This window comes from Centroberyx affinis, unplaced genomic scaffold (genome assembly GCF_046629955.1).
Source record: "Centroberyx affinis isolate AG114_WGS23_722 - 3 ecotype Tasmania unplaced genomic scaffold, CSIRO-AGI_Caff_v1 ptg001768l_1, whole genome shotgun sequence".
NCBI lineage: Eukaryota > Metazoa > Chordata > Actinopteri > Beryciformes > Berycidae > Centroberyx > Centroberyx affinis.
This window is the reverse complement of record NW_027280163.1, coordinates 140055-161420: the sequence shown is the minus strand read 5'-3', so window position 1 is coordinate 161420 and position 21366 is coordinate 140055. Positions and strand designations below refer to the sequence as shown.

The window sequence follows — 21366 nt, the reverse complement described above, 5'->3', positions numbered from 1 at the left end:
GTCTGCAAATTATTACATTAATGGTGTATTATGTTAATGGGAGTTATTACAAATATGTACAAATCATATACGATTTGTATGATATATACAGCAGTGATATAATTTCCCAGTAGAGTCCAGTCTGAGAAGCTCTCCTGACTTTTGCTGTATAATATTTGATCTTGATGTTCCCCATTATAGGTTGAGTTTTTTAGTAAAATGTAGTAATCTGCATTTTTATCACTGAGTCAATGTGTTGATATCGTTCATTTTGCTTTATAAAAAGCCATGGTTGACAACTGTAATATTCAGTGCCCTTTTATGCCATGTAGGCTACCTTATCTGTGACTCTCTTATGTCCAATAAGGAACTGTGTTGTATTCCTGTTGACCAATGTTCAAATATGCAAAAATGAAACCAAGTACAACTGTGCAGCGCACAAGATATAAGGCATTATCGTTTATACAAGATGAACAATAAACAATGAATTAGCCTTAGTACACGCACCCCCAACGCGTGGGAACGAAAAACGCAAAACGCAAAAAAAAAACAAAAAAAAAACAGCATTGTCTGGTTCAGCTGTCATGAAGTTTATAGCAAATTAGTTGCATTGTATTTGGTATTGTAGTTGCATTTCAAAACAAAAGCAACAAATGCAGAGGGTGAAATGGCCTGTATGTTCATAATATTGTGAGAATGAGGAAGCGAGAGAGAGAGTCTATGTCTCTACATCAAGCAGCAGACATGTTGTCATGTCTTGTTGGTGAACAACGAAACCGATTTAAAGTACGAGTTCTTCTGTCTTCTGATTTCCTTGACCACTTCTGCACCAATAGCAAGGCGGACAGACAAAACCCATCCAATCAGCAGCTAGAACAGTCTCTTCCTGCAGGATCCTCCTCACCAATGTAGTTTCTCGTATTTTGGCGGCTGTGCGGAAAACATGGCGGAAAATTTGAAAGGTAACCCATGAGGATGATAATTGAATTTATTTTCCATTGTATATTTGTCTACAGACGCTGTTTGCTTTAGTGTAAACGAATACATTTCTAAAGACCTCGAATATGTACGCGGTTACTGTCTTTGAGTTCACGTAACATTGACAAGACGGCGGAATGGGTAAACATGGTGACTTTGTGCTGTAAGCTAACTTACTGTAGTTGTCTGAAGTGCTTGTAGTGCAGTTTAACGCAACCTGTTTTTGTGAGCAAGTGAGCCGCTTGTGACTTTAAACTCTTACATCGTATCTGCATAATAGCAGGCTAACCCTTTGGCTAAGGTTGAGGACTTTGTGAAGTGTAAATCAAGTTGTTGTAGCGGCTTGTTGTGTTGTTGGACCAGGCTGCTGTAGCGGGCTAAACTGTGCTCGGCTAACTTAACGCGCCAGATAACACGAAGAATAAGTGACACTTTTACCTCCAAACATTTAAATGGCGTTATGCGTGTGGCTTTATAGTTGCTGTTGTTGGTTTCACCCCCACTAGATGTATGTATGTGTAACCTTGCATAACCGAACATAGCTTAGATCTGTAAATAGACAGCCGGACGCCAAACTTCATTCAATAATCTCGCAGTTTTACGCTTCCTTGTTTATCGGCAAACGTTACATACTTCATAGAACATAACGTAAGACCTTTTACAAATCGCTAGGATCCACTTTTAAATTCGACATGCATCCAACACACCAAGCAGCATTTATTTCAGTTATATTTAAACTTTAAAATGGGTTCGCCTGTTACTCCCACAATCGTCTTACGCAAAATAGACAGGAGCGGTAGCAAGTAGTATAAACCAACAGTTGAGATTTTATCGAAATGGAGTGCTGCTTGGTGGGTTGTATGTATCCCGAATTGACCAGTGGATCCTGTCGATTCGTAAAAGGTCTCAAGTCATGTTTTGTCAGGCATACAGCTCTGCCGATAAGCAAGGCCATTTAAATTGTCTCATTTTTAATGGAGTTTCGTATAGCTAGGGTAAAATGAACGTTAGTTAAAGGGATTTGCTGTGTCAGATTGCAGTGTGCCGTGTAAACAGTCCTGGGACGAGCTGCAGGCCGTGTGCCGCCGCAAGAGACTCCACTGTAAAGTGCTGAAGGTGAACAGACACAACTTCAATGACTATGAGGTGGAGTTCCTCTGTGACTACAAGAAAACCAAGGTATGGCTTCAGTTGTGCTACACATCACTATGTAACTGCTAACTGCAACTCTGCATTCCCAGAAATTTGCTCTGCTCACCTATGGTAGTTTTGAAGGGTTTCAAAAATGTAAGATATGACATTGGGTGACAGTCTTCCTTCCTGACATATTTATGAATTCCCTAGAATACTTTTACATGTCTTTGTCATTTTTCCCTCTTGCCTCTGCCATCTCACTGATGATATGGAGTAACCAGCCAGGGAGAGACTGATCAGTATTGATGTGTTGGAACATTGTACATATGCATCAAGTAGTCTACAGACCTCCCCATGCATCTGGGACTGTTGTTCAGCACTCTGTCTCAAGCCCAACGGGAGTGGAATGATGCTCATGCAACTATTGTTCATGTCTACAGATGTCTTGTACACTTGGATCAGCTCATGCAAGTCACTTAAAAATAGTAGCTTTGTTAGTCAAGTACTACCTGTGTGATCCATCTGATCTACTAGACTGAGACCTCTGTACTGGTCTCCTCAATTTTGCACCTTTCACTTTGTTGTTAAGCTGCCCCAAATTCAAGGCGTGATGTTGTGTGTTTCAGGAGGAGGAGTTCTACCTGGTCAAATGGAGGGGCTACCCAGAGTCGGACAACACCTGGGAACCCAAGAAGAACCTCAAATGCACCAAACTGATGAAACAGTTCCACCTGGACCTGGTTGTGGAGCTGAGGCGCCACAAGAGACGCGGCATCCCTAAAAGGCTGGATAAGGAAGTTTCCTCATTACTGGTGCAGAAAGCCAAACACCGCCAGACTCTCCAGCGCTGGGAGGCCCACTTGAATAACACCCGCAACCATCCAGGTCGCATCTTTGTCCTGAATGAAGTGGACCTTGAGGGCCCACCCAAGGGCTTCACCTACATCAACACCTACAAGGTAGGCCAAGGCATCATACTGGACGAGATGGCCGTAGGCTGTGAGTGTAAGAACTGTTTAGACAAGCCTGTGAACGGCTGCTGCCCCGGCGCCTCCCTGCACCGCATGGCCTACAATGACCGGGGGCAGGTCCGAGTCCGGGCGGGCCAGCCCATCTACGAGTGTAACTCCCGCTGCAGCTGTGGGCCCGACTGTCCCAACAGAGTGGTGCAGAAGGGCATCCAGTTCGACCTTTGCATCTTTAAGACAGAGAACGGCCGGGGATGGGGAGTCCGCACACTGCAGCATATTAAGAAGAACACCTTTGTCATGGAGTATGTGGGAGAGGTAGGCCTTTTTGCAAAGAGTTTATCTCTTTATCAGCCTCCTAATTTTGTAACTTTTTGGATCACTTACCAAGGGCTGGTAAACTTAAAACCATCTACCTGCCGAGAATAATTTTGTATCGGCCAAAATAATTATAATTATTAATTATTATTCACAGAAATGTCATCCTACCAATTTGTGGACTTTCTGTCATATTTCCTCAGATCATCACAACAGACGAAGCAGAGAAGAGGGGTCACGTGTACGACCGCCAAGGTTCTACGTACTTGTTTGACCTGGACTATGTGGAAGACGTATACACAGTGGATGCTGCTCACCAAGGCAACATCTCCCATTTTGTCAACCACAGTGTGAGTATCTTAAAGTGCGTTCGCACTGCAAGCAGCTTGGTTGACGGGTCGCTCTGTCCTGACCAGTTGTGGGCGGGGTTCTGATTGCATTTATGTAGTGTTCTGCAGCTACAACAACATTACATAATTTTGATGAGTTAATATGGCAAGCTAGCAGGCACTAATTAGATTGGATTTATTGAAAATAAATAGTAAATAACTCTGAGCTTACCATTGACCCCAATGATGGATGGAACCGTTCTCCAAGCATAATTTTAGAGATGTTTATTCCTGTAGTCTTTCAAATTAAAGTTGCAGAGAGCAGGGAAGCTTTGAATGGTTGTAATCAACTTTTCACCTTTCACCATTTTGCACTTGCCCAGCAGAGCTAGTATGCATGAAATTAAATTACATTGGAAGGAAAACAAGGAAGTGCAGAGATATCTGAATTGTTGTTGACAGTGACAAGTTCAGCTGCTGCCAGCTTTTCTTGTCGACCAGCTATATATCGGCTGAGTTTCCTTGGTTGCCCAGCTCTATAGGAAATGAATCAGCTTCTGGTCACTTGTTGATCATGTTGCTCACAGTGTGAATGCAGGTTTAGTAGTTCAATGTACACATACTTATCCAGTTTAACTTCCTTGGTACTCACAACATGGAAAATTGTTGTGATGTCTGAAATGGAAGTAAATAGTTACAAACATGTTCATTCATATTGACAGTGTAATGCAGAGTAATCTGAGCGTTGGGCTCTCTCATTGTAATAGTCTGCGCAGATTATTACAGGGCAGTGAATACCTGTGCCAGCAAGAGCAGAGAGCTAAGTAGACAAAATATTATTCAAAGCCACTGAACAGCTGTTTGTTACTGAAAAACTGAAAAAGGCCCTGACAAATGGTTTTGTTATCTCTTTTTGTAGTGCAACCCCAACTTGCAGGTATACAATGTGTTCATCGAAAACCTTGATGAGAGGCTTCCAAGAATAGCTTTATTTTCAACACGGGCTATTCGGGCAGGAGAGGAGCTCACCTTCGACTACAAGATGCAACGTAAGTGTGTTCTGATGGATAGTTGTAAGCATGATGTAACCCAAACAACATGATGACATATTGGTGTTGCAGAAACACCTGGTCATCCATCTTAAATCATCTGCACCAGATGATTTAAGATGTGCTTCATTTGCACAACCATGCTGTGTTGCTGCCAGAGACGAGGTGAAATTGTGTACTGTCAAAATATGTAGAATAAAAAAGGAAAAAACTTTTTGTAGCGCAGGTCTCTGTTGAGTTCTGATTGGCCAGTCAATTAAACCAGCTCCAAATTGGACATTTGGTTAATAAATATTACAACCAGATATACCACAATACTAAAGTACTGTGTTGTCAAATCTGTTAAAGGTATTGATATCAGTCTAGATGGGTACTATAATGTAATAAAGCCGGAGTCAAAAGCACGGGGAGGAGGAGAAGTGGAGAGACTTATCAACATGCAGGAGATGCTCATTTACTGCAGATCTGTCTTGGCTCACAGTCTTCTTCGTGACATTTTTATTATTTATTCAACTGTGGAACTAAACAGGCTTTAAACTGTATGGCAGAGAGTCAAAGGGATGATGATGTGAAGCTAAAGCTAATTTTGTCCTTATGATGCATAATTATCAGCACAGTTTGAAAGAGGTAGGTGGGCATCGGTAATGTTGACCAGCTCTACTAACTGCAGTCAACAAACGGGTCTTTTCTCTTATAAACTAAAATTAAATGTATTTCAAAATGACTTCCTTACTTCAGTGCCCCTTTTAGCTCTGTACAAGGAAGGATTTGTGTTTTGAACTTTGTATCGTAGATGTTGATTTGAAGTTTTTCTGTGATTATTGTGGTCAAAACCCTGGAGTGAAGAAGTAATCATCTGCATGTTGACAAGTTCTTTGGACTAACTTTAAAATTGTTATTCATAAGTCCTTATTTTTATTTTTTTTTTTAAATGGTAGGGGTTTTGCTGTTTGTTGCTAATCATTTTTCAAAATTGTGATTGATTTGTGATTTTTGATTTTTCACAAATTGTTCAAATTGCAAAATGTAACTGATGCACAGCAATCTGGGTTCAGTGTGTCTGTTATGCAGAGTTTGGATGCAGTGCGTCTCTTTGATGGCCATTTCAAAAGACATGAGACGGCAGAATAAACTTGGCAACTTTTTTATGTTTCCAGTTGATCCAGTCGACACAGAAAGCACCAGAATGGACTCCAGTTTCAGTTTAGCAGGACTCCCCAGCTCTCCAAAGAAGAGGATTCGCGTCGAGTGCCGGTGTGGGTCGGACTCCTGTCGAAAATACCTGTTCTGACATGGGACTGCTTGAAACACAACACCGTTGTCTGTCTAAAGATGTGGAAAATTGTACAGATTTTTATATGAATGTTTTATTTTCGTTGCCGTTTCTTAAACTGTTGGATATTTGTGAACATGACCAACTCTTCCCCAAGGTTAAAAACCGCAGCCCGAAGACTCAGATCTGTGATGTACTCAGACAAAACCTGGAGCTGCTCGGTTTCCTATGAATTGAAGACGTTGTGCATCAGTGGGGCTGTTAGGTGAGCATTTGCTTCCAATGAGTTTAACTTCATCGTAGTGCTCACAGTTGCCAGGCAGAACATTTTCTTTCATCCCCATAAAACCACCCTGGGTGTTTTCATTATGTTCACAAAGTTGTTGTCCCATCCATCGTCAATGGTGCAGGAATTTTTTTGTAGTTGATCATCCAGTCTTGGCTCTCATTTGTTGCTTTGACAGAGACTTGTTTATGTTCTCCAATCAGCAGTGAGTTGGCCAAGATAAAATTAAATGTGAATTGAGTGGGGTTTTCCCTGTTTTTAAAATCTTTTAGCTAAATTGTGATTTGTAGTGTCATATGCAATTTATAGCTTGCTTTTTTTTTTTTTTTTTTTTTTTTTTTATCTTGTGACTCAGAGTTCATCCTGGTTCTGATGTAAGATGGATTTAGCGGGGCGTGGTGGTGGGATGTTTTTTGGAAACCCATCTTCAAAACATCCAACATTTAAATCTGAGTTGGAGCTGGTTTTTGAGTCCTAGTCGACATCCAGTGTGTCTTAAGCAGAGCTCACCGAGTCACGTCCTTTTACAGTGAAATTAACTTCATCCTGCTAACAGACCGGTGGGAGCAAATAAGACATGAAACTGTGTTTGTGCTGTGGTAATATTCATTACGATGTTCAAAACCCAGTAGAGGTGGAGGTTGCTCAGAACACTGGAACCTATGAGACACTGAAAGCTTTTGGAATTCCACACCAAACATTGACAAAACTCAATCATCCATAAACATGCAGTCTGAAATGACCTGTTCGATTTATCATTTATGATTTGCAGTTTGGATGTTATTTTTCATGTCGGGTTGATTTTATTTTCATGATGCTCCTTCAGTAGACCACAGAAGTCCGGTGTTGAGACAAATGGGGATTTCATGGAGATCGTCGATTACAGATACCATGGAAATCAATTTTATAGGCCAGTCTAACACCTGGATAACTGCCCTGTGCCACTACTTACTTTGTATCATTTATATGCTGTGAAATTCTAATGACTTCATATCCAGTTACATTTTTTATCCGTCATCTCTCTCATGTCACTGCCCCTGTACAGTATCTATTTGGCGGCCAAATCCTTGGTTATTTTACTATGTCCTTGATATTTAAGCATTTTAGTCGTTAATGCTTGTTTTATCAGTGTGGCTCTTATTGGTTGAGAACAAAAACAATGTAAATAAATGGCTAAAAAAAGATAACTTTGCATTCTTTTAAGCTTCAATTTTTTTTATCACTAATTTATCTATAAGTTCTGTTAATAAAACTACAGTGCGCTGGGTGATTTTTACCACCAATGCCTACCACTAGATGGTGCTTTTGACTAGACCACATTACACAATAAGTTTCCCTCCTCCAGTACCTTAGCTCTATTATGTAATACAGTCCTCTTTATGTAGGCAGGCATGATGGCTTTATGCTTACTTCTGTAGTTCAACTGATACGACTTTTTGAAGGCCGATGCAGATATGTTTAGACTGAAGTCGCCGATATTCAGTATCAGTATCCGTTTTCAAAATATTCCAAGTATTCAGTGTTTTTTCCCCCAGAATTTTTATTCTTGTCAGGGTGGAAAAGCCTCTGAAACAGCACCTGATATTTAGTTGAGGACAATATCAGCCTTATATATTGGTCCAACCCTAGTTCATTTTAATTTACTCTCGACTTAAGCGTTTATTCAGAGACAATTCACACCATAAGTACAGAAAACTGTACTTATTTTTACTTTTACTTTTAGAAATTGAGTTGTTTGGGGGGGGGGGGGGGGTGTCATGACATCAAAGTCTGCTCCATTCTGTGAATCACACTGCTTGTTCTGTCAGTCTTGCCCTGACTTGCTCTGATGAGAATGTAGGCCATAGCACTGGTGAGTGTGGCCAGACAGTAATACCCAACACTATATGTTGTCATGGCTAGGTGGCTCCCTGCAGAAAGAGACACCTGTGACAGGAAGTCTTATTGGATTGGCTGGATTTGTGAGGGATCAGGACGTTGTGAGCACCGGGCGAACAAACACAAGTAGGTGAGTGGAATGAAGGATGATCAAGCCAAATGAGCCAGATGGCCAGTGTCTGGGTCAACCAGCCACTCACTCACTGGGACCACAGTGATGGGCAGGAGGCTCAGCGGATGTCTTTCAGGAGCAGTTTAGGTCAAATGTGGCTTTTATCCTCTAACTCAATGATGTGTGTCTAAATACTGGAGTCAGCTGGGTGTAGAAAGTTGCAAAAACTATACAAGTCTAAAAGAATCTGAATATACATAACAAAATTAATGTAGTCTAATAAATTGGGGATTTAAAGGGGCATTAAGTAATCTATGACTTTTGTTGACCTCTATAGGCGACCAGTGGGAATTGCAACAACAACAGGTCTCTGGCACAGCTTATGGTGGCCTGTAATTGACAAATAATAAAGTCATATTTGCACAATAGAGAGGAGTAAGCTAACTAATTAGAGCAGAGATAGAACAGAAATGTCTGGTGAGGAGCTAATATATCACCATGCAAACTACTGTAATAACACTGCTTTATTATTTGCTTTTTTGGCTTGAGAACAAGGCTTTTTAGTCTTCATCCCGGATCTCAGACTCATGTATATGACTTCAACCAATAATTCTGCCTCATTCATCCCGGCTTTCTCCAATCATACACATTACCTGGTGGCACTTAAACTGTCCCATGTATTTGGGGAATCAGCAGTTTCCCTCTCATCCCACCACACCCTGCTCACCTCTGTCATTCTTATGAGTTATGAAGGAGCACATGAACTGAAAATGTATCTTTTTTTTAATCATAAAGTGATTTTCCTAATTATTAGGTTTTCCAAGGATGTGATGCAGGATAACAAATCACAACAAGAGGCACTTGAGCTGCCTAACGTCCCGCCATAAGCACCATGATATATTAAACATAGCCTGTTATGCGAATGAGATCAGCCAATTAATGCATTAATTAGTAAATGTTTCTGTCATCATACTTGTCTCCACATACTACATGGGTGGTATTAATATGAATTCCATATCTTAAATCATTAAGGAGTTGGAGTAGCTTTCCTCATTAATATGCAGATTTATGCAGCAAGGTGCTCCGAAATCTAAATGGAATGCTGCTTTGTTTTCTGCTGGCTCCTTCTCAGATGCTGTGGAAACAGTTGCTGCCGTTGAGCGTTTGGCTGGTACTCACCAACTGTTCAGCTCATAACTTCTGCCCAAATTTCCTTTTTAATTAGAGAAGCTTGTCATGAACTCAGCTCAGATTTTCAAGGTTCCTTCACAGGGCTGGAACTGTACGGTGTATGAAAAATGAATTTGATCATGTTCAGGTCTTCAAAAGTTTGGAAATTGGACACATTTTTTGCATAAAACACACCAAATTTGTACACAAACTTGCACTGGTTATATTCTCAGCTACCACCAACCACCACTGATGCTAGATGCATAGGATCCATAGGAGCAGTATATTCTTTCATATTGAGCAACAACACCCTTCGCAGTATTAACAGTGTTGTTGATTAAAACTGATTGAAAATGATCTGGCCATGAGTTGGGAAATTAACTAATTAGGAACAGTCGCTCTGTCCTTGAAATAGCCTGTCCATGTACAGTATATCCAGTCAAAGGTGTAATTGCTTCTGTAGTTCAATGGTTAAATTCAAAGAATTTCTGAATTTCTGAAGAAGGATTTTGAAGCTTTTAGACAGTTGAGAATTGTGTATGTGCCCCCCATTTAGATTGTGAATGGGCAAAAGATTTACAGTAAGGGGCAAGTGGTTTAAAAGACAAAAAAGGGCCAATGAATGGGGTATGGTAGTAGTGGTAATAATAATAATAATACACTTTAGTGAACTTAAGTCATTAATAGGTGCCAGTGGTGCCAGTTTAAGTGTGTCATGAACTGTATTGCTGTCAACCCAAGGAGCGTCCACCAAGAGGCAGGCGGTGGTGTGAAACTCCTTCTTGGTCCTGTAATATTCACTGCTGTGCTGATACACAGCTGTACAACTAAGTATACAACAACCCTTAACATTCTTTAATGTTAGATGTCAAAACCTCCTTCACCTTAATGAAGATGAAGCTTTTATATTTGCCCCACCATTGTAATTTGTACAATTCATGGTAATCACGGCAACCTGGCAAATTAACATTAAACCAGCTGCCAGAAATTTGGGAGTCATTTTTGATTCTGGTCTGAATGATGAGAATTAAGTTCAAAGAGTTGCTCAGTTCTGTTGTGGCCAGTTGAGAAATACCTCTGAAATGAGGTCATTTCTATCCTATTGTGACTCTGAGGAAGTTATTCATGCCTTTATTTCATCTTGTATTGATTACTCTAACTCTGCTGCATGGAGCTCTTACTGCCTGCAACTAGTTCAGGATGCAGCAGCTAGACTTGTAACTTACAGAAGAGATCAAACAGCTCATTCAGCGAACTTACACTGGCTTCCAGTCGAGTTTAGAATTGATTTAAAGATTCTGTTGATTACGTTTCAGCAATGAATGACTTTGCCTTAAAGTGTTTTAGGGGGGAGTTTTCCTTTAATCTACACTGCAAGGAGGCTGATTGGGTACGAGGACATTTCTTATGAGCAAAGTCAGTAATGTGGAAACGTTCTTCAATGTGAACCTCGTGTGACAGATTTCACAAATCGTCTGCCTAAATGAACTCCTGTTCCATTAACAACAATAGGCCCAATCTGTTTTGACAGTGTCTTCATGAAAGTGAAGATGATTTTGGTGACACAAGCTCCCTCAGATCGCCTTGACAAGTCACAGTTTAGTCAGAGAGGAGCTTTTCTGTCTGAGCACAGCTGATTATGGTCCTTATGAAGCAGAACTTCAAAATCTTAAGAGAAATTTAAAAAATGGCAGAGTCTGAAGGACGTTATAGTGGTTTAACACTTGAATTTAAGCCTTGCATAATCAGAAATTCCCCATTTAATGGTCTATTGTGGTGTTTTCATTATGCGAGACATACAGACTTGTTGTCATGGTTAATCATAATAATCTCCAGATCATTTCAAAGGAAATTTATTTTCATTACAAAACCAACAACAAAAATCATAAATCGCCAGAGACATGCTTAACAGCTCAACCAGTTTTTTTAATAATACAGAAAAAAGGGAAATCGCACCATCAGGCTTTCCTCCATGATTTTCAGCGGTCAGAATAAACTTCCTTTGGCACCCGTCAAACCTCTGGTGTTTTATGTCTGAAACTCGACTGCAGGATGCGTTTAGATGTTGTTTTTTTTACCTTTGACATTTCATGTTCTTCTTAAAGGCTAAACTGAAACAAGTATTTGGAGAATCCTTAGGCCCCGTCTCCTTTCAAAGATATCTTGAGGTTCTCTCAAAGATATACAGTCGCTGTGTTGCCTCGTCTTAGAGAGAAATGTTCTCTTAAAATTACACTATTGTGTGTCTTTACCACATAATAGAAACACAGCAGAACTACCAACTAAAGAGTCATTGAGACATTCGGTTGTCAAATTGGTACTTGCCTCACTTGGGTCTGTTATTGGCCCAATCTTATAGACAAAAGGCAGAGGTTAAAGAGAAAAGCAATTTGAGCAATTGCTGTCAAAACTACCAGGTGTATTGTCTGTACAACACCTGGTTACTTGAAAATTTTCAAATTGATACCACAAATCTTTTACTTATTTATTCTTCAGTGACACATTCAAAAAGAAACCAGTGTACGCAATCATATTTGACCTGTCCAGATCCCTCGTCTTTACCTTCATTATCCCTTAATGTGTAAGAACAAAATCCAGTCCAATTGATAACCTAGTAAATATCTAAAAAAAAAAAAAGAAAAAGGGATTTGGAGTAAACTTCATTGGTTTTAAACACATTCAAATCTGTGTGTCAGGAACAGGGTCGGGATGAGAAATACCGAGGAAGCGTTTGCAGGAGTGATGTCTTCAAAATGCAATGTGTATCTGGTCAGTATTTTCCCCCTCGCGCTTCCCTGCTTCACCCCTCTAGCTGTCATCTACACATACGCACATTCATACCTACATATAGAAACACACACACGCGGTAAAAATACGATGAGCGGGAACCCCCTCCGTCCCATTGCATTTCCAAAGTTAGTTTGCTGTCAATATAATACACACTAAATAGTACAGAGGTCACAGTAAATTTACAAAAGATAATCCGCCTGAAGCAACTAAAAAAAAGCACTGTCAGGCTTCCTTTCCAGCACTAACCGCAAATCCACACTTTTTTTTTTTTCAAGCTTTGTTCTTAGAAATGAAAATGGAGAGACCAGTCTTTTCCCCCCCCGTCCCTCCCCGAGTCGATCTGAGAGGGAAGAGACTGAGAAAAAAAAAAAAACAGTTCCACGATAATCCGGGAAGGGCTTCTGTCAACTCCTTCAGTTGTCAGATGTTTTTTGAAAAGTTCCCTCAGTCCTCAAAAGTGGACACTCGTTTTTTTTTAAATTTTGAGCGTTCTCCTTTCAACCCCCATCATTTACCCCCATCATCATCATTACAGTCTGTGACCAGAGTTCCTCCAGGTTGCGAGGGGGAAGAGTGATGCGTCTTCCAAATGTCACTAGTATACACAGTGTTGTGTTTTCCCCCTCTTTAATGACTTCAGCGCATACAGAAGAGACACATTTGTCAGCTCTTTCTTGCATTGGTTTAACTTTTTTTTTTATCAAGTAAGGCCATAACGCTGAAAATAACAAAAAAAAAACAAAAAAAGATTAGCAATTCTCTGTGGCATGCTGCTGTTCTTCTATGCCACGGCAGAGAAGGGGCGCCTAAAAAACCCAAAACACACAGTTCACCCTCCATCTTAAGGGCCATGTCATGTTTTCAGACATTCACTCACAAATTACAATCTCTGTGTCCCGTCCTACACTTTCCGCCTGAATTCCACGTTGAGTCAAAGCTCATTTTCAGAGAGAAATAAGAAAGAAGCACAGTTCGTCAATTCAACTAGATTTGTGCAAAAATAGTAAGCGGCAGATTTTGCCCTCTACTGCACCATCCTAAATCCTTCGTGTGAAGTGATAATAATGATTTCATTCTTATGTAAAATGAAGCATTGTTCTACTGTAAGATTAAACATTCACATAAAGTTGATGTGGACTGAACCAGATTTATTTGGGAATCTCACGTGTTTGGTGGCAGCCATTTTGGCTCCATATTCCTGCTAAATACGCTAGGCCACCATGGAGACTTTGTGGACAGTATTCTTACATATTAGCAGCTCTTCTTTGTTCTGGAACAAGGGGTGGCAACATGGCACCCATGGTACAACCTGGCCAAACGTTTTCGGTCAGCTTTCTGGGATTTTTCCTCATAAAAGTTCCCAATATCCACTAATATTTAATAGATAATACAAGTTTCTGCAATTGGTTGCAATAAGATTCCCAACATTGCAATAACCTCAAATGATACTGTAAGCTAATTCTTCCAACCAGTAAGGGAAGCTCTTGGGAAGGGATGACCCACCTCCTGTCAATCACCAATCAATGCACCACCTCACACCTCTGTGTATGTGTGTGTGTGTGTGTGTGTGTGTTTTAATGAGCTGTATGATACAGCAGTGTTTTGGTGTTTTACATATTTGTTACTAATGTCAAACAATTGCATTGACATAAAAAAAATTAATTGATTTGGAGTGGCAAAATGGCAACTGGGGTTAGTAATACTGTCAAATTCTAATAATGACAGATTTACTGCAATCAGAACACAGGGAAAAATACTACAAGCTAGTACTGAGTGACAATATTGTTGCTTTTGTCTTACTTTTTAAAATGCCACATACTTGCTGTGGATCTTTCTGCATCAATAGAGTGATAAAACTTAAAGGAAAAATCCCCCCTCTGATCAACATCCTCAGTCTGTATATTCAATGCATTCCAGGAGTAATTTTGTGATGAAGTGTTGCAATTTACTTTTCTGGTGTTGACACTTTCCCTCAACCTGCCTTTACTTCGATTAGTTATTTCCTACATTTCCCAGAATCCCTCATGACAACCCCCAGAGAAAGAGGCGTGGGCTTGTTGCTTTCAAACAAAGCTGGGCTTGTAAATATAGCTAGCTAGCCAACTAGTTCATGAACATCGGGCGTGTCTATAATCATGACCACGCCCCCCTAATGTAAACACAACATGTCTTGTGGCTGCATTGCATTGTGGTCTATTGAGGCTAGTCAGTGGAGAAATTGGTCTCTTCTACGATGTATTTCTCCCTGTATGATTGTTGGCCGTAGCAGCAAAATGGCTGCTGTAGAAAAGATAAACAACATTTTAGACAGCTGAACATTGTCGCTACATTGTAGTTGCGCTGGAAAATGTATCCAAAGTTATCCACAGGAATACAAATGACACCACTAAACAACAAAATGGACCCAGAAATGCAAGGAATATTGTCAATAAGTGATTTTTAAGTGTTTTAGAGTGGATTTTTCCTTTAAGCCACTTCTTCTGACAGATCTGTTGTCCTCACACTGCTGCACTGCAGTTAGCTCGCTGTGGTTAAAGAGGAGCTGATTTTATTAGGCATGCATTTGTTTCCCAGCAGCAACAACAAAGTATGTGAAAGCACATGGACAAGTATGTCGTCTGTGTCATAATGCAGTAGACACACTTACAGCTAGATTTAAAGCTGACAGCACATGGGAATGTCAGCATAGGTGTGAGTGAGGAGAGTCTGCATGGTGTTTGCTAGCCTCCACCTTCCTGTTGTGACCTGAAGCCCCGTCTCTGTCTCTGTCTGTACTGTAGGGGAGAAGGTATGGGCTGTGCCTTGGTCGTGTGTTTTCACATTTCACTTGAGTTCTACTGTTTTTCACATGTATCCAGCATGGCTTTAAAAGAAAAAACTGCTTGACAGCTTCCTGTTAACTTCCCTATAAGTGACAGTAGAATTGAAGACAACTGTGATCAGACTCTGCCTTTGGGTCAGTTGTATAAATTATGTGGTTTGTAATGCTGTTTCTTGAGAAACCTCTGTTGTGCCATTATCTTATAGCTGATCACACATTGAACGCCCATAATATTTCCATTATCTCAATCTTAAAAATCAAAGCCTGCATTTATCAACCCACACTTCTGCCGATACTTGGTGAGTTCTTACTCACTGCCGTGAAGTGAGACACAGAATCAAAACTATTCGTAGGAACAGCTTCCTATATTGTCTTGCTGCCTTATTTGGTCAAATCAGAGTAGGAACAGCACACATACATTTCCATAGTATAATTTCTGCCGTCACCGCTGAAGGACACTAGCTTGTTTTAGCTCCCATCAACACAGAATAAAAGGTTGAAACATAAAAAAATATCAAAATAAATTATATATGAATTATTTCAGGATAGACAAATGTGAACAAATACCAAACCAAAGAAAATAAATAATAAATAAATAAAGCCACTCATGGAAACCAGATGTGCATCACCTCTCTTAATGTTTACTGTCACTGATGCCTTTGATTCAAGCAGATAGAGGAAGTCGTAATGCTACGTTCCTCATGCAGTGGAGAGCCTTCACAGAACCACTAACTTACACTGATGATCAATACGAAGCTTTAGCTCAATCTCAGACAACTAGTTCAATGAAGTTCATCCATTATTCTTTGTCTCCTCTGAATTTCTACTTGAATGTTCGGTGTGCTGCAAACAAAATGAATGAAGAAATTATTGAAAATTGCCGCATTGGGTTCTGGGTAAGATGTGGCTATCCAATGGCTCTATGAAAACATGCATCTAGCACATTAACGTCACTTGAGAATGTATCTATTTTGGCACAAATCATTTAAAACATTCACTGTTGTTAATCCAACTACAAATATCTTGCTGCATGTCCGTAAAATAATAGTCAGCACAGCCGTTAAGAGTCATCTAGAGACTGGAAAAGTTGCCGATCTGCATTTAAAGTTCTGCTTTTTGGTTCCCCTTAGTAAAAATTGTGTTTTTAGCATTCTTTTTGTCACCATTCCAGCTCAGATTTGTGTCAAACCTGGGACTCTTAAATGATTCATCAAATATTCAGTCTTTCCTTACTAAGCAGCTCATGTAATTTGTTGGTGGCTGTTTCTCTGGCTTCGCTTCCACACTGATAGCATGTTTTTGCTATGAAAGTATTTTCCCCCTGTTGTAAAAAGTACAAGTAAAAGTTCTACCTTTCTGTATACTGTTGTTTTAAGCGAAAAAGGGTAGTAAAATGGAGAAACATGCTTACCATTCCAGTGTTTTTACCCTTAAACTCACTAGTTTATACCCACTATTTAAAAGAATCTTGCATTGAATCAAAGGCCACAATAACTCAAATAATCCCTCCAACAACAATCTCTCTGCCGCCCCCTCATTTTCTCCATGTTCAGATCAGCATCTCTGCTCACATGACACAATAAGGCTCTCGTGGCAGATGAGGTTTAGTCCTGCAGCAGGCTGGTAGGTGGGACAGGAGCCCTTTCTTCAGGTCTTTGTTGAGGAAGAAGCAGACAATAGGGTTGACCCCGGCTTGGGCAAAGCTCATCCACACCGTGGTGGAGAGGTACCGGTGGGGTATTGTGCAGGCCTTAACAAACACCCGCCAATAGCAAGCCACTATGTAGGGAGACCAGAGCACCAGGAACAGCAGGGTGATCACGTAGAACATCCTGCCAAGCTGCTTCTCTGCTTTGAACTCCTCCATGCCCAGCAGGCGCCGGTTCTGGTTGTGCAAGTTCTGCCGGATTCCCAGCAGAGTGGGTGGCATCGGGCCCCGGCCGAAGCCCGCGATCCAGTTGGCCGCCGCTTGGCCCGTGGCCCCCGGCCCATGGAAGGTCCAGTTCTGACTGATGGCTGGCACCATCTGGACTGGCTTCATCTTGCGGTGCTTGTACTCAAAGAGAAGTAGCTTCATGTAGACTACATGTGTGGCCAGGATGAGCACAGCCAGCATTAGCATGAAGCCTAGCGTGTCGTTGGCCTTGAAGTAGCGATGCTCGAAGATGCACTGGTCCTCCTCGCGAATGAATTTGTAGGTGCCCACGTCAAAAACGGGCGGGAAAGCCATCGCCACCGACAGTGTCCACACCATGCACACCACCGCCACGCACGTCCAGAATGTCATGCGTTTGGAGTAAAAGCGGTGGTGGGCGATGGCCATGTATCGTGTCACGCTGATGCAAAAAAGCATGAAGGCGGCGTGGAAGCAGAAAAGCACCGCCATGAAGGCCACCACCTTGCAGCTCAGCACACTGTAGGTCCAGGCAGAGCCGTTCTTGATGGACACCAGCACGAAGGGGAAGCAGACGGCCGAGCGAATGGTGTCCGCCAGGCACAGGTCCAACAGAAAGTAGTACGGCGCCTTATGCAGGGCCCGGTCCCTCAGCACCAGCAGAGACACCACCAAGTTGCCCACCAGGCTGATGCAGATGATCAGGCCCAGCAGCACCAGTTTGAGATAGGTGGAGACAGCTGAGGAAGGACCCCCAGCTACCATACCTCCTGTGGTGGCCACCACTGCTCCCATGGGCCCGCCCGGCCCTTCGCTGCTCTCATTCCCATTTGCCATCCCGTACGCCCCCCCTCCCATGCCACACTCTCTTTTATCACCAAAGCCACCACTCCTCCGCCGCCGCCTCCTTCAGCTGGCCTTGCCTTCGTCCTCGTGGTTGCTTCCGCTCTGGAGTTCACATGGAACAGGAACACTTCAATCCGCATCGCCCCATTTCGAGCACGGTCCCTTTTTTGGTGTAGTGTTGTGTCTCACCTCCTGGTCTCCTCCAAGAGCCTGAAAACAATCAGAGCAGACTGGGGATTAGGACTTTGGATCAGCCTCTGGTGTAGATGTACAAGGAATATTTGCAAAACTAGTATTTGTAGGCTATTCAGATCTCATAAATCACCAATTCCATGTATGGATTTCAAAGTTCTACTACTGTTGCAGTTAGTAAAATGATAGTACATTACCTACTAACTTACTACACTGTTTCAGGCCACATGCATACACCATACCATCATTTCACCACATTATAGGGATAATAATGTGCAATAAGGCCAGGGATCACTTTTCAAAGTCAGAGTAACCCAGCTATATGGCCGTGCTCACGTTAAGGCGTTATTCAGGTTAATCTGTTTACATGAACCTTTAATACCCTGTGATTGAGTCTCCCTGTTACCACGAATAAACCAGTTAACTGGTTTATTGAATATCCCCCCTCCCTCCTTTACTGAGCAATAGTAGCTTACTTCTAACTGATTCCACTGATATAACTCAATAGTGATTCAACCTATAGCCAGTTCATGAAAGATTTTCCATTTGCTGTTCTAAACATCCGGTGTCTGGTAGGTGTTTCCTGGGAAAAATCCTCTGCCGCACGGGAAGTGATGCGTTTTACATTATTGTTGATTGTTGATTGATTACATCTTTGTAATCCTGTGAAATGTTCTTCAACTGTTTTACCGTTTGAAAAGCCAGCGACAGGAAAACAATCCACAAAAATTGAAATGATGTTATTTTCTTCCCTGGTGTGAAATCGAGACAAAGACACATCACCAGGGAAAACCCACTTTGGCACAACACTGGCAGCAGCTACAGCGGTTTGTTTGAAGTAAACAGGAGAAGAATTGGGTAGTTAGCATGAGCAGCGATAGCCACCATGGCTGAACAGACAAAAGAAAAGAGAAACTCAAACTGCATCAACATCTTTCTTTCTTTCTTTCTTTCTGTCATTTTTGATCCATGAACCTCGGATGAGCAGCAAAGTCGCGACAGATTTTTTGCCCTTAAAGCCCTTTACTATAATATTCATTTGACAAACACTGACTTGAGTGGGATTTTGATGACTTATTCCTCCTGAGAATATTTAACACCCCATCAAGTCAATCGATGGCCGCAGCAACAGGCGGACCAGGGGTTGACATGACATCTGCTGTAGCACGCTGTGAAAACATCTTCTTCCCCCCAGCACCAATCACATCAGCTGGTTTCTCCACACGCTACATGGCATCCCAGCGACTAGTCCGTCACTGCTATTACCCTGCTTGTTGCTAGGATACAACACCATACCTGCCTGTGTGTGTGTGTGTGTGTGAGAGAGTGAGAGAGAGAGAGAGTATGGTGGTGTCAGAAAGAATGGAAGTGGCAATGAGGAAGGAAGGATGGGGGATTTTTGTGTTGTCCAACCCTTTTCCTAACCCAAGGGTGGAGGGAATCCCAAAATACTGTGCAGTTATTTTTTCTTTGTCCTTAAACTAATAATCCATGTCATTTCCATATCTAGCCTGTATCCAGTTCATTAAAGCTTTTCCATTTGTTGTTCTAAACACCCGGTCTCTGGTAGCTCTTTCCTGGGAAAAATCCTCCCAGGAAAAGTGATGCATTTCACGTTTCCAGTTTGTTTGGAATAAACAGAAGAAGAACTGGGTAGTTAGCATGAGCAGTGATAGCCACCATGGCTGAACAGACAAAGAACAGAGCGCCACCTACAGAAACTCAAACTGCATCAACAGAAAACCCAAGGACAAAGAAACAGATTGTCACCCAGAGCTGCTAAAAAGGAAAGTGACCGTCTCCGAGCCGAAGCTAGAGTGAACATCGGCATCGTCTTTCCAAGGTGGAAAACCCTCCAAGATAAGAAGGTGTAGATGCAGATGTGGCTCTTTTTCTTTTGGACTGGTAGGATTCGCTATTGTTTATTAGTCACAGTCTACATTGACTGTAGTATTATGTTAAGTCAGTTCCTACGCTGAGTCGAAGCTGGTTATACGTAAGTAGGCCATGCCTGTTTGTTTTGGGGTGCGGCAGTTGCTGTCAGTCCAATGATGGTACTGTACTGACAGTCACAGCAATGACTGCTTATCATCAATGGTGATCAACAATGGTGTCGCCAAAATGAACAAGAATCTCACAGATTATCACTTCAATGCACTTCACCTTGAAGAGACCACTGACGCAGGATTTAGTTAAGAGTTGTCACTGAACAGCGTGACCCTGATCTTTACTGATGAGAGCTTCCAGAGGCAGGAACTCGGATGACGATTGCAGAGAAAACAAGTCAGACTTGTTGCTGAGCTGACGGGCCACTCACATTTACTGATATTAGGAAAATGGGCACTAAAAGAGCAAAAACCCTGTCTGCGATGACTCATCAATACTAACCTTCATATTTCATAAACCCAGGCGCCACTCAAGGGATCTTTCTTCAAACAGTTGAACTTTGAACACTGTCTTACAATATGCTTGTTGATTAACACTAAAAGAGCCAAGAGCCCACACCAACACTGTGAATGCAATGCCTTCATCCTTCATGACTTTTCCTAAACATTTTGCCTTCAAATGCGAGGATTTTTAGATTTCTAAAAAACCCAACATGGACAGTAAATACAAACAGTTAAGAATTGTCTTCCCACAGTGTACCCTCCTTAGCACCTAAACAGCTCTCACTCTCCTCCTTCAGCTGCTCTTCCGCTATTAGATGGCTGTTTCATTCATCCATTAAGACTGTGAACACCATCAACACTCTAATGAAAATTTTCACACATACGATTGTCTCACATTCCCTCACACTAAGAGTGTGATGAGGATGATGAAGACATTATCATTAAGGTGAAATGGGGTTAGATGGGAAACTGCACAAAAATCACCGGCAGAAATTAGAGTTTTCTTTGACTTTGACACACGTTGCTCAGCCATTAGCGCAGGGAGGAAGCCACAGTGTCAGGTAGATGAAAGAGGAAGGACTGATGGTTAGATAGCTAGAATAAGACTGGAAGTAGGGTGATTTTGCCTTCAAAATAAAAGCGTAAAAATAGAAAACTACTGCGTCCAGTGCATCCCCAGGATGTCACCATCTGTGCTCCTGTGGCAATTGTACTATATAAACTTAGAAGCTGTGCGGAATATTGCACTATAACCAACCAGTTTGGTGTGCACAAAAGCACCGTAGAAGTTGTATCTATTTTGCCAAACTATAATAACCCTGGACTGTACAATTCTTCTTGTCCAAATGGCCCCAGTCTCTGCCAACTAGGGGTCTACATGTCCAGGGTTTCCCCCAGTTAGTTAGTGCTAAGTGCCTCAGAGGGACGGGGCAACCAGCGGCACAAATAAGTAATCATAA

At 41.6% G+C, this 21366-nt stretch overlaps 2 protein-coding genes across 4 annotated transcripts; one reads left to right on the top strand and one right to left on the bottom strand.

The window, feature by feature from the left end:
- Window positions 1-901: 901 nt before the first annotated feature.
- Window positions 902-8282, top strand: LOC139652153 (histone-lysine N-methyltransferase SUV39H1-like). 2 transcript variants are annotated; one of them, XR_011695739.1, is made up of 7 exons: window positions 923-941; window positions 1991-2136; window positions 2718-3377; window positions 3581-3727; window positions 4626-4755; window positions 5913-6293; window positions 8217-8282. XR_011695739.1 is itself a non-coding variant. In XM_071529124.1 (6 exons), the coding sequence occupies exons 1-6, from the start codon at window positions 923-925 to the stop codon at window positions 6044-6046; spliced, it is 1236 nt and encodes a 411-aa protein (XP_071385225.1). In that variant the 5' UTR covers window positions 902-922; the 3' UTR covers window positions 6047-7460. The 2 variants fall into 2 exon arrangements, 1 of the variants encoding a protein (XP_071385225.1); XM_071529124.1 differs by lacking the exon at window positions 8217-8282 and having other exon boundaries at window positions 902-941; window positions 5913-7460.
- Window positions 8283-16652: 8370 nt separating this feature from the next.
- gpr173 (G protein-coupled receptor 173) lies at window positions 16653-17971 on the bottom strand. 2 transcript variants are annotated; one of them, XM_071529132.1, is made up of 2 exons: window positions 17881-17971; window positions 16653-17845 (listed from the first exon to the last, which is right to left on the bottom strand). In XM_071529132.1, the coding sequence occupies exons 1-2, from the start codon at window positions 17963-17965 to the stop codon at window positions 16653-16655; spliced, it is 1278 nt and encodes a 425-aa protein (XP_071385233.1). In that variant the 5' UTR covers window positions 17966-17971. The 2 variants fall into 2 exon arrangements, with proteins under 2 accessions (XP_071385233.1, XP_071385231.1); XM_071529130.1 differs by lacking the exon at window positions 17881-17971 and having other exon boundaries at window positions 16653-17837.
- Window positions 17972-21366: the final 3395 nt, after the last annotated feature.

What these genes read in the sequence shown, in the direction of transcription:
- LOC139652153 (XM_071529124.1), top strand. An exon ending in TCATGGAGTATGTGGGAGAG is followed by an intron (nt 3,378 to 3,580) that starts GTAGGCCTTTTT and finishes ATATTTCCTCAG; the next exon opens with ATCATCACAACAGACGAAGC. An exon ending in CTTCGACTACAAGATGCAAC is followed by an intron (nt 4,756 to 5,912) that starts GTAAGTGTGTTC and finishes TTATGTTTCCAG; the next exon opens with TTGATCCAGTCGACACAGAA.
- gpr173 (XM_071529132.1), bottom strand. Translation starts at nt 17,965, where the DNA reads ATGCGGATTGAAGTGTTCCTGTTCCATGTGAACTCCAGAGCGGAAGCA. An exon ending in AAGGCCAGCTGAAGGAGGCG is followed by an intron (nt 17,846 to 17,880) that starts GCGGCGGAGGAG and finishes GTGATAAAAGAG; the next exon opens with AGTGTGGCATGGGAGGGGGG.